This window comes from Amphiura filiformis, chromosome 19, assembly GCF_039555335.1.
Source record: "Amphiura filiformis chromosome 19, Afil_fr2py, whole genome shotgun sequence".
Lineage (NCBI taxonomy): Eukaryota > Metazoa > Echinodermata > Ophiuroidea > Amphilepidida > Amphiuridae > Amphiura > Amphiura filiformis.
Genome location: NC_092646.1, coordinates 34,332,748 through 34,345,817, shown reverse-complemented (window position 1 = coordinate 34,345,817; position 13,070 = coordinate 34,332,748). Strand labels below are relative to the sequence as shown.

Here is a 13,070-nt window from a genome sequence, read left to right as displayed (position 1 = left end):
CTGTAGGTTCCTGGAATGATAAATTTCCCTTGATCTTCCACTCTACCTTTTAATGGTGATCTCTTATATCTCTAGGTAGATTTCCGTTTGGCGCTTCTTGTTGAGATGTGCAGCATTAAATGATTGTACATTTGACATTGTACCTAAATTTATAATAGCTATTGCAGTTGAGAGACCTTTTTTATCAGACATCCACGGTAACACTAATTCTACCGCTCCGTACCCGCAAGACAGAGGAAATAACAGCGTTTAAAACGTGCTTACATACCTCTAGTCTCGGTTCCAAGATGTATTGTGATATTTTGTTATCCTTCGTGACATAAATCTTGTCACCAGAGGAAGCACTTAAAATATAGTGGTCTCTGGGTCTTGTGTCTACTTCAATACAGCATGCTTTTGATTTTGACTAAAAAACCGAAAAAATTGTATTTCAGTGCTTCTCAAATATGATGGTTGCCAAAATACAGTGATAGGAGAGTGATTTTGAATAGATAGACAGGCAGTGCCAGTTGAGATTGGATTAAGCACTTCCTTTCTCTTGACCCAAAGGCTGACAGTAAAATTGTTAACTTGATTGTTGGGAGTGGCCTTCTTTTCCATGTTCTTTGTCTTGAAATCTGTTGAAATCTGGTCCCATCAGGACCCAAGCGTGTCTCCACACGGAGTGACCGTTTAAACAAACAAACAAACAAACAGCGATCTCTAATATGATTCCTAAGTGTACTGATAAAATTGCAATACAAGAGGCAAATACCTTTCTGGTTGAAACACAAACAACCATATATCAACTCCCTATAGTGCGTTTTCATCGACTATAACGCAATTCAATCATCATGTTCAAGTTTACCAAGTATTATGATACCGAATATAACTCGCGTTGAAAGAAAAAAAGTGCGATTTTAGTATCAAGACGATAATCTTGATCATGAAAATTTTACACAAGACAATTAGATTACCAATGTTTACAAATAACATTCTCACATAGAGGCAATAAACAACAATACCCTATCTGTTCTAGTGACTGTTCCTTGAGGGTTTGGGTTGAAAAATAGAGTGACAAAAACTAACGATTCCACTGTTCAAACATTTGGAGGCTGTTCCACATTCACTGATGGCTGTTCCACATTCTCTTTTGCTCAGAAAATGCAATTTCCGGTTTGCCTTGTTTTTGCGTGCTGTACAAGACTCGTCAGACTTGTTTCTGAATAGTTATATAATAACCGTGTGTTTGTTTTAGGCAAAGTGTATCATCATAAGATATGGCTTAAAGCAAGTCTTTCTTCGATTTAAAATTTCTTACTGGTACTCGACACGATGGAAGAAGTGGTACACGAGGAGGTGGTATTGGTGTTTTATATAAAACCGAATTGAATTTGATGTCAATTAGTAGTGGTATTGTAACAACGACATTTGAGCATATTGTAGTAACTGATCAATCTAGATCAATTCTTTTCATTGTCATATACAGGCCCCCACCATCAAAAGTTAACAAACTCAAACTAAGTGACTATCTTGTTGAAATCGACAACTTTATAGGGGAAACAGCCCAGTTACCAGGTAAACATATTTACCTGGGGGATTTCAATATTCATATGAATGAGCCCACAAAATCTCATGTTGCCAAATTTATTAACATTCTCTCCTGCAATAACTTACAAAACTATGTGACTGGTCCTACTCATAAATCTGGAAACCAGTTAGACTTAGTCATTGGTAATGTTGATGATAATCTTGTGATGAATTGCAAAACCCATCAAAATCTAATGTCTGATGATCACTATTCTGTGTTTTTCAAACTAAATCGTAAAAAACCAGATATGCCTAGAACATATACTAGTTGCCGTGATTTTAGGACTGTTGACATTGATCAACTCATGATGGACTTGACAACTGAGTTAGCTTCTTTAATGAGCATCATGAATGTTGATGAGCAAGTGCAATTCTATGATGCCACTGTTTGTGATGTTCTTGATAGGTATTGCCCTATACAATCTCGCAATAGAACTATTCGCCCAAGAGTGCCTTGGTATAATGATGATATTCATCTTGCTAGAAGGGTTAAGCGTAGACTTGAACGTCGCTGGCGTAAGAGCAAACTGGATACTGACCGCGAAGCATATGTTGTTCAGTTGGGTGTGCTTTCTGAACTTATCCACAGTGCCAAGGCATCTTATTTTACTGATAAGTTATCTAGCGGCAATGTTAAAGATACTTTCAAAACCATTAATACTCTTCTTAATACAACCCGCAACAATCTTCCTGTTGGTGAATCTGGTAAACCACTGGGTGACAAGTTTGCTCTTTCATTCAAAGGTAAAATTGTGAATATAAGAAATGAACTTGATGCAACATCTGGAATTGGTGACTTGACTGCTTTCGGGTTTCATGATGTTCCTGTAAATTGTGAGTTATCTTCATTTGCTTCGGCTGATCATGATGAAATCTCTGAAATTATTGTTCGTGCACCAAATAAGACTTGTTCTCTGGACTCCATGCCTACATGGCTTCTTAAGACCTATGTCCATGATATGGTTCAGTTTGTCTCACATATTGTGAATACTTCCATCAGTACTGGTGTTTTCCCAGACTCCTTACGTCGGGCCATATTTACTCCGATCCTTAAGAAATCAAATTTGGATCAAAATAACTTGAGTAACTATAGGCCTGTCTCCAATATCCCCTTCCTATCCAAAGTCATTGAAAAGGTTGTTTCTCGTCGTCTTGATTCATATATCATGGAAAATTCCCTGGAACAACCTTTTCAGTCAGCTTATAGAGGCAACCATAGCACTGAAACTGCCATTCTACGTGTCAAAAATGACATTATGCATGAGATTGACAATAACAGGGCTGTTTATCTTGTCTTGTTGGATTTGTCGGCGGCGTTCGACACGATTGACCATGATTTATTAACATCTCGCCTTGCTACATCTTACGGGCTGCGTGGTCTCGTGTTGAACTGGTTTGATAGCTACCTCAAGAACCGCACAAATCGTGTCAGTATCTCTGGCACCCTTTCGGATGAGCAATCTGTGGATTTTGGGGTTCCTCAGGGCTCAGTTGTGGGTCCTCTCATATTTACTTTTTACACTAAACCTGTCGCTGATATCATAACTCATCATCATCTGAGATACCATGTATATGCAGATGATACACAGCTTTATACTGCCTTTGATCCTTCTGTTCCTTGAAGTTCTGATCTAGCTTTATCCAGATTGTCTGCATGTATCTCAGATATCAAGAAGTGGATGACAATCAATAAACTCAAGTTGAATGATCAAAAAACCGAATTCTTTGCTGCTGCATCCCCTCGTGCCATTAACTCCATTTCCAATGTTACGCTTCATTTGAGCAGCTCAGTCATCATCGAGCCCTCCAATTCCATCCGGAATCTGGGAATCATATTTGATCCCACCATGTCTATGCGTGACCACATTACCACCCTCACAAAGTCTGTCAATTTCCATCTTCGTAATCTTTACCGCATCCGTAAATTCATTGACCAGGATACCTGTCACCATGCTGTTCGCTCTCTCATACTGTCCCGACTTGATTATGGCAATGCAATCCTCTATGGTATCACTCAAGGTGAAAGAAATAGACTGCAGAAGCTGCAAAATCGTGCTGTGCGTTTGATTTTCTCTGTCCCTCGCTCAACTGGTACCTCCGACCTTCTCATTCAATTACATTGGCTTCCAATCCAGGACCGAATTCTTTTAAACTCCTGCTTTATGTTTTCAAGTGCTCTCAGGGCCGTGCCCCCAATTATCTTTGTGAGCTTCTTTCAGCCTATGCTCCCGGAAGAGAATTGAGATCTTCTTCCGATAAGACCCTGCTTAGTCAGCCTAGGGCACATAGAGGATCTGGTTTAAATACCTTCTCTGTCTCTGGCCCGAGGGAATGGAACAAACTCCCTAAAGCCATCAGGGAGTCTCCATCAATTCCAGTTTTCAGGAAGAAACTGAAAACTCACCTTTTCAGTTAGCTTCTTTCTTGTTCCACTGTGTTTTTTTTTTCCCCATCCTTTCTCTCCTTGTTCAGCGCCTTGATAAATTTTAAAGGCGCTATATAAATACATTTATGTATGTATGTATGTATGTAGTGGAGGCACTAGCAATTGTTTTTGTGAGAGGGGAATAGGGGCCGAGCAAAATCTGGTGGTTGGGACAAAATAATTAAAGTTTGACAATCCCCCTTGTAGATTATTTGCTATTTTTGGTTCAAAGTGGATGACAATTGGGAGAAGTCAAATGCTCCTTTGACCACCACGCTTACTCACCCCTTAGTTCATTCACTGCTACGTTACTGGTGTACTGGTGAAATAATGAATACTATTTTTGACGTGAAGCATTTATTTTGATCCAAAACTAATACTTGATAACATTCTCACGTTCTCGCTCACTAACTCATCTTCATAAACTTACATCCTAACTTTTTTGTCTTGTTTGGTTATTCCATCACTATAACGTTTAGACACAGGGGGCTGCAGGGAAGCCTAAAATATATGCTTGACAACACAACTAACGTGTTTTTCTACTTTTTTGTACTTGACAATCTACTCAACTGATTATTTCTCTGAATACAAAAGTAGCTGGGGGTGGATATCAGACTGATATCAAGTGTAGGTCACTTCAAATCATCCCCAAGTCAAATTGTATAAGGAATGTTCTCTGTATTCCTAACCCATGTGACTTCGGATGATTTGAAGTGACCTCCACTGCGGAGGTGGGTCTGGTATTTGATCCTGGCTGTTGTGTGAAGTGAGACACATGTAGCGGCCGACAAGTGCATCGTTTTGATATGGATGTACACATACAGGGTGTCCCCCCAAAAAAAAGAGGCCCCACATTGCGCCCTCTTTTTCTCCTATTTCTGAAACGTTGATCAAATATATTTTGGTATGTAAAGAAACCCTAAATCGTTAGCTTTAATAAACCAAAACAATTCTTTCAATCGGCTCACAATTTTTGAAGATATGTTCTCTTTAAGAAATGTACCCGTTTTTCACTCTGTCCACGGATGAGGTTTGGCTACATCAAAGATTTAAACGAAACACACGGTTAATGACATGGATAGATAATAGCATTAGTCTTGGGAAAGCATTCACTATAAGCGAGGATCACCAGCTAGCTTCAAACATCTTCGCAACCCCGTATTACTGCTGCATTTGCAAATATCCGGCGCACAAAGCCTTAAGGATGGTACGCAACGCAATTAATGCAATGAGAACTAGGGCTGAAACCTGTATTCGTCACGGAGGCAACCAGGTAGAGGGCAGAGCAGCACAGTAAACTCACTTCAAAAGAACCAAAGACAAACTAAACAGCCCTTTTCTGAGCTACCTTTTATTCCAAAAAGAGAAATGACTTATGTTGTCAATAAAAAGAAAGCAAGAAACGAGAAAAACATAAGTCATTGCAAGTATAGCAAAAGAAGTCCCATCCCACATCAATTTCGCCCAAATTAATGACACTTAACAAAATCCATAACCCATAAGCCCACCGGTAAAGCCCATTCCCTTAACTAAAGTTGTTATTTTATAAAGTTATCATCGAGGAATGTTTTATATTCATGCATGGTATATGCACTTTCCAATCTTTGAAGTAGCCAAAGCTCCTCCGTGGACAGAGTGAAAAACGGATGCAAAAACTCACCGAAAATGTGAGATAATTGACACTGTCCTTCGTCTCTGTTCATAGTTGTATGCACCGCTTTCTTATTTCTGCAGTCTCCTACTTTTAAAATGAGACATTTTCGTGGTGAAAATTAGGCGCGTTACACGAACAGTCGTGACGCCGCACAAAATCTCAATTTCAACGTGGACCGTGCGTATATACCGTGTGTTTGTATCAAAATGGCAAATCGCATCCTAATTTATTCGCACACTCATTTCAATGGACAATCTGTACGTATGAACCACACGTATGAATGAAGCCAAGTTTACATATCTCACTGTTGCTTTATTATGATTTCTTACAAACGAAAAGGATCATATTTAAAGTTAGACTTTCCTTCGTATGTTCATTATCCTTGACTGTCTTTAATACATTGTTAAATGGACACGTTTTGCGCATTTTCAACGTTGTCGCCATACGCCTAAAACTTCTCTTCGATACAGGAGAGTGATTTTAAATAGATAGACGGGTGTTCTCTTAGATATGTCTGAAATGTTCCCTCAGTGTAACGTTGCAATACAAGAGGTAAATGGTTGAAGCACAAACAACAATATATCAAACCCCCATATAGGGCCTTTTTATTGACTTTAATGCAATTCAATCATCATGTTCAAGTTTGCAAAGTATTTAATATGATACCGAATGTAATTCGTGTTGACATACAACAGTACAATTTCAGTATTAAGACGATACTCTTGATCATGAGAAGTTTCACGTTTTTACACAAAACAAAATGATTATTGATCTCCCGATCTCTACCAATAACATTCTGACATAGAGGCAATAAACATCAATACCCTATCTGTGCTAATGTTTTGTGCATCTTTCTCTTGTTTTATAATTTGACTGTTCCTTGGGGGTTGGGGTTGAAAAAGAGAGAGACAGAAACGAAACTAACGATTCCACTATTCAAACATTTGGAGGCTGTTCCACATTCACTGATGGCTGTTCCACATTCTCTTTTGCTCAGAAAATGCAATTTCCGGTTTGCCTTGTTTTAGCATGCTTTACAAGACGCGTCTTGCTTCTGAATAGGTTATATAATAACCGTGTGTTTGTTCTAGGCAAAGTGTATCAGCATAAGATATGGCTTAAAGCAAATCTTGTTTTTTTATTTAAAATTTCTTACTGAAAGTGGAGGCACTAGGAATTGTTTTCGGGGGAGGGGATTAGGGGCAGAGCAAAATCTGGTCGTTGGGACAAAATAATTAAAGTTTGACAATCCCCCTTGTAGATTATCGGCTATTTTTGGTTCAAAGTGCATGGGTGACAATTGGGAGAAGTCAAATGCTCCTTTGACCACCACCCTTACTCACCCCTTAGTTCAGTCATTGCTACGTTACTGGTGTGCAGTTTTAATCATGGAAAAATAATGAATACTATTTTTTTAAGCGAAGCATTTACTTTGATCCAAAACTAATGTTTAATAACATTCTCACGTTCTCGTTCACTAACTCACCTTCATAAACATACGTACTAACTAATTTTTGTCTTGTCTGGTTAATCCATTACTGTAACATTTAGACACAAGAAAGCTTGAAATATACTCAACAGGGGGAGTATGTTTTTCAAATGTAATTGGTCATAGGTAATCATTTTGAAACCCATACTCCCCCTGTATTATGGCTTTACCTATATCTTCCACAACTGGAGTGAGTATTACAAATGCAAGTTACCCAATTGTCTATTATATAATGACGATAGTCAATTAAAGTGCTATCATCTTTAATCTGTAGTTGAGTCAATACTGATTGAAAATGATCAGGAAACACACGCGATATGATTTAAAAAGAATAAAAGGTGAAAATGTGTTGTCAGAAAAATTGACATTGAACTGGTCGATGTTAATGGCTTTCATATATGCGTAAACATGCAAGATCATTTTTCAATGTACTTCAGATATTAGTGCAATATGGAAATAAATTCTAATTATCTGTGTAAACAGTGTAAATATCATTATTATGAAATGAACTTAGTATTATACTATATGGGATACGATCTGCCCCATGGGGCAAAAGGAGATATTTTTTGAAAATTGAGTTACTATAATTTTAGCTTAGCAAACATAAAGCTATCATATACTAAAAACACCAAAGGTCTAGCATATTTGGTTCTAAAGTTCTGAAGTGTTGTGATGTGCATTTTTTTAAATGTATTTTGTTGTTTTTACTGCACATTTTTGACTTAATCTTAATTTCAAATTTGCCTTCTTTGGTACCCATAGACCAGACCGTGTCACATAAAAAACAAGGCATGAAAACCAGTTTCGTCAAAACAGACGCCATGACAGTTAGGTACATACTAAGATCAAATAATCTATTACAATGAATTGGGCGCATTTCCATGTTCACTTTATGGTTGAGGTCGATAGTCATAAAGTTCATTAGTCCAAAAACACAATAACGTATTTATAACTCTAATAATCCTTACCTTTAACTTCACCCTGACCCTTAACTATAATCCAAGTCCTAATTCTAACCCTAAACATAACCCTTATTATATACCTCATATATAGATTCCAGTCATCTGATTGGTTGAAAGTGCAGTCATTGAATTAACTATGCCCGCAAAATGAACTATGGACCGGTCCATGGAAATGAACTATGGACCGGTCACGTGCGTCCCGATCAAACTGCGCAATCGCAACATCCACGTATCCATTCGGTATATAAAACAAATATTGACTGCTATATTCGGGACATGGTTAAGATCATAGGCCCACGGTGATCTCAAAACCATGCTATGACCCTCGGCGGGGGGCCTATAATCTTAACCATGCCCCTCATAGCAGTCAATATTTGTATACCATAACCCTAATCCGAACTCAAAACCCAACCATACCTCAAATTCTAACATTTCCCTAACCTAAACCCTATCCCTAACTATAACTTTATTAACCTTGTTGCCCCTAATGCTAACCCTAACGTTATTTCCAACCCTAATCCTAACCATAATTTCCAACCCTATTTCCCTAACCTTAAACCATAAATGTAACCCTTTTCGGACTAATGGGCTGTTCCCTATTGCTATATTCTTATAGCATCTGCATTATTCGAAAGTAGTCATTAACAGTACCAGTTGGCCCAGTTAGGAGCACACAAAATAGAGTATAATGTACCATTTTACTAACTTTGATATTACTGAAACCAAATTAAGTTGCTCTCACCAGATACGCGTTCGTTGTATCAGATCCAGAAATTGTTCTTACGTTTCAGCAAACATTGTTGCCTTTGTTAAGGGGGTACTACACCCCTCGATAAATGTGTGTCTACTTTTGCATTTTTCTCAAAAACTAATAACACAGTGGTAACAAAAGTTATGTATATTATTGGGGCAAGGAATCCAGTTACTACACTGGAATTTCAGTGACCCAATACAAGCGGTTCGTTATTTATGATAAGAAATAAGGTAACGCTATGATGTACCTCATTTCTTAACATATATGCCGCTTGGCTTGAGTCACTGAAATTTCAGTGTAGTAATTGGATTCCTTGCCCCAATAATATACATAACTTTTGTTACCAGTGTGTGAAAAATGCAAAAATAGTCACAAATTTACCACAGGGGTGTAGTACCCCCTTAACCATTGATAAGGATTGACTTTAGCTGTAGTTTTTTCTTCTGGGGATTTTTTTCATTCATCCATATTGCAAAAACTCGAAAATGTGAGATAATTGATACTGTCCTTCGTCTCTGTTCATAGTTGTATGCACCGCTTTATTATTTGTGCAGCCTCCTTTATCCATAATTTATCTTGCTCCGTTCCAATGACTTCAACCTCCCTCAATCCAATGACATGATTCGTGTCAACAATATAATCTGTTATTTAAGACTTCTTTCCACCTACTCTAGTAACCACTGTGCCACTAACATTCGCCACTTCAATTTTGTGTTCTCCCAGGCGCGTACCATAATATTTCCATCATGTTTCACCTATGTTAGATAAATCACAGTTAGTGTATAGTGAATCTTGCTCACTTCCTGAGTAGTGTTGTGAGGGTTGGGCTTGTCTTTTGGATGAACCGGTTGTTTTCTGAGCGTGTAGTGTAGCCCCATAGCTGAGGAAAGGTTATATACTGCGCACAAAAAATAAAGACACTAAAACTAAATTGCAAAATTAAAGCAATATTATAAAATTTTCAAACAAAATAGATTGGCATTACTTTGCCATAAAATGTTAGCTTTTACTGTCAGATATATCCCCTTTTATTTTTGAGCCGAACAAATACGGCAAAGCAAAGAAAATTGGAATTTACTACCAGCGCACATGTCGCCAATACGTATCACTCCTTCGGTCATGTTGTGGTACGACCCTTTGTTGTGTATATCACCGTACTGCACGCCGTGTACGCATGTGTGTTATGAACATCGTGTATGCGTTCGACTAATAATTCCATCGTAATAATAAAGCGCCGGTTCCGGCGTTTTATTCAAAATCTCGGATTTTGACAAAACTACAGCACCTAGAGTCTTGATTTTTGCAGGGTATATTGGTTTAATAAAGTATAATTTAATCGTGTAAGAAAGGGAATTTTAAAAATTCAGTGAGGGCGTCTTCCTCAGCAAATGTTATAATATGGCTTTAAGTGGACGATAAATGATAATTTTGTTCTGCGTACTTTGATACCTCATTCGGCACAATACGACTTTTTTCCACTAAGCTATACGTATTGAATGACAAACGGTAGAGTTTCAAAAGATATTTCCTCCTTCAAGGCGATTTCTGCTGTGCTTTTTTTATTACAAACTGACTGATGGCCACTATAAACTCCACTGTGTTCAATATGTGCGTTCAATGTAATTTTCGTTACTTTTACCATAAGTTAGGAAATGTCATATTGGGTCAAATGAGGTATCAAAATACGCGGAACTAGATTCGCTATATATCGACTACTTTATTTTGCAATTTATTATAATGTAAGAAATGGCTTTTGTTTTAGTGATTGGTTACTTTTTGTGCGCAGTATAGTTCTTCATCACTCTGAATATTCTTTCAATGAACCCTTTGACTTAATGGTAGAACAACCATACTTTTACTCTTGGTGTTATTTTCTTCTGCTTAACATGCCAACCTTGATTTATATACATATACTTCTTACTCAAATCAGAATGAAGTATTCCCTTTATATACACAAATAAATCATGTATTAGTTTAAAAGGAATGCGACCAACAAGTAATAAACGATATAAAAAAACACAATTGCACTGTCGCAAGTAGATGTGAATACGAGTAAAAGGCACCAGATACTCCACCGTAACTTCACGAAAAATACAAAAATACCCAAGCAAACTTTTTCAAAAAAGTTAAAATGTCGGGATGTATAAAGATTTGACGTTTAAATAACATTTACAAAACAATTTAAACACACGATAAACTAATAACCCGATACAGGTCAATATAGTTTCATAATTGAATTATAATATAAAAATTCCTGATAAATATTCGAGTTCAAGTTACTCACCCCAGTGCTATAGCCACAGATATCCACACGCCTTCACATATTGATACATAATATAAAGAGGTATCACAAAGGCGTTCGCTTGTAACGAGTACCACCTTACGATCCAAACTGAGACAAAACTAGGTCTTACAGAAGTAATAATAACTGCCGGTGAGAGCGTGTGACGCAATTGATAGCTTTTAACTATCGGCTGTCTCTAAAAGGTTCCTGGCATGCGTGCAGAAGCAAACTGCTATTAAAATTACAGTTAAACTTTGTGGATAGCAGCCTAGATAATACACATTATTTTTAAATATGCGACACTGATTAAGACCTTATTAACATAGGGTTTGTCCTTTTAAGTAAAACCTTTATCCAAGCTCATTTCTCAAATGTTGAACACTAAACAATGTAACATAATGCACTTTTTTTAGCTAATCTTTATATAAAGACATTCGTGCTGTTTTGTGTCATACAAATGGGGAAATACACAATCACCCATTTTAGTCCCCGGTTAATACCGGCCATTGACAGTTCATACACGGATAAGTCACATTGAGATACCATCTAAGAAGCACTTTTCCTACTTAACTCAAAATGGCGGACTGGTTTAAGTTGTGACTTATTTGGATTGTTCAGTTTATTTCCTATATAATGTACTCAAGTAAACCATCGTAGCGGGTAGCAAAATAGGACTGCATGACATTCATTATGTGACTATTAAAGCATCGAAAGCATTGTCTTCACAACATAATTATTGTTGAAACCTTCGGAATAATTGAGTGAACCCCTTATGCGAGAATGGAGAGATTAGTTTGCTTTTAGTGTTTTGTTTCTTTTTTTGCTTTATTTTTCGTTTGGTTTTTGTAATTTTTTAATTCCATTGAACGTGCTTTACATCTTTTGTTTTAGGGATTTGAAAAAAAACCGAAATATCACAATTTTCAAATGATAGTCGGCTCTTCCCAGGTACATACACTTTAAGTACATATCATTAGATTTATAAAGGTTACTTCGAGGACTGTTAAATATGTATTAAATAATACTAAATTTTAATAATTTGCCATAAATTTTGTATTATATAAAGTGAATTTTAAAACAAATTCAAAATTATTAAGGACATTTCTCGTATTCAGAGTGCAATTTGGGGTGTTGGATGTGCTGTCCGGTCTAAAAAAATGTGCAAACGTCGCTATTCGACCCCTTAAGTTTATTACAACTAAACATTAAGTTTCAACAGCATTAACACTACATTAGAATATATTGTACCTAAATTGATACTAGCTATTGCAGTAGAGAGGTTTTAATTGGTTTGTATCAGTCATTCACGGTAACACTAATTTTACAGCTCCGTACCCGTAAGACAGAGGAAATAATGTGTTCTCTCCATGTGCAGATATAAAATTGCAATACAAGAGGCAGATTCCTCTCTGGTTGAAACACCAACAACCATTATCAAACACCTTAATAGGGCCTTTTTATTGACTATAATGCAATTCATTCATCTTCAAGATTGATCGTTTGCCCAGTCTTTATTATGACCGATTATAATTCGCATCAGTTTCACATTTTACACAAAACAATGCGAACGTTTTCAATATGATGCCTTTTGTTTTAAGGGTTCGGATACTTTTTGTAAGTAGTATAGTTCTTCATTACTCTGGATAAAATACCTGTAGTAAAGAAACGTGTATATGTACCTGATAAATATTTGAGTTCACGATACTCACCACATCATTAAAAAAACAGGAATGCTAAAGCCAAAACTATCCACACGCCTTCGCATAAGATACATCAAGTATAAAGAGGTGTCACAAAAGCGTTCGCTTGGAACGAGTTTCACCTTACGATTGAAGTTCCTAACTGAGGCAAAACTAGGTCTTGAATATCTACCGATGAGAGCGTGCGACGTAATTGATGGCTTTTAACAGGTTGCCTCTAAAAGGTTTTTGCC

General features: G+C 37.0%; 1 protein-coding gene across 1 annotated transcript; it reads left to right on the top strand.

The window, feature by feature from the left end:
* Positions 1–1,317: 1,317 nt before the first annotated feature.
* Positions 1,318–4,002, top strand: LOC140141211 (uncharacterized). Its single transcript, XM_072163010.1, has one exon. The coding sequence runs from the start codon at positions 1,377–1,379 to the stop codon at positions 3,189–3,191; it is 1,815 nt and encodes a 604-aa protein (XP_072019111.1). The 5' UTR covers positions 1,318–1,376; the 3' UTR covers positions 3,192–4,002.
* Positions 4,003–13,070: the final 9,068 nt, after the last annotated feature.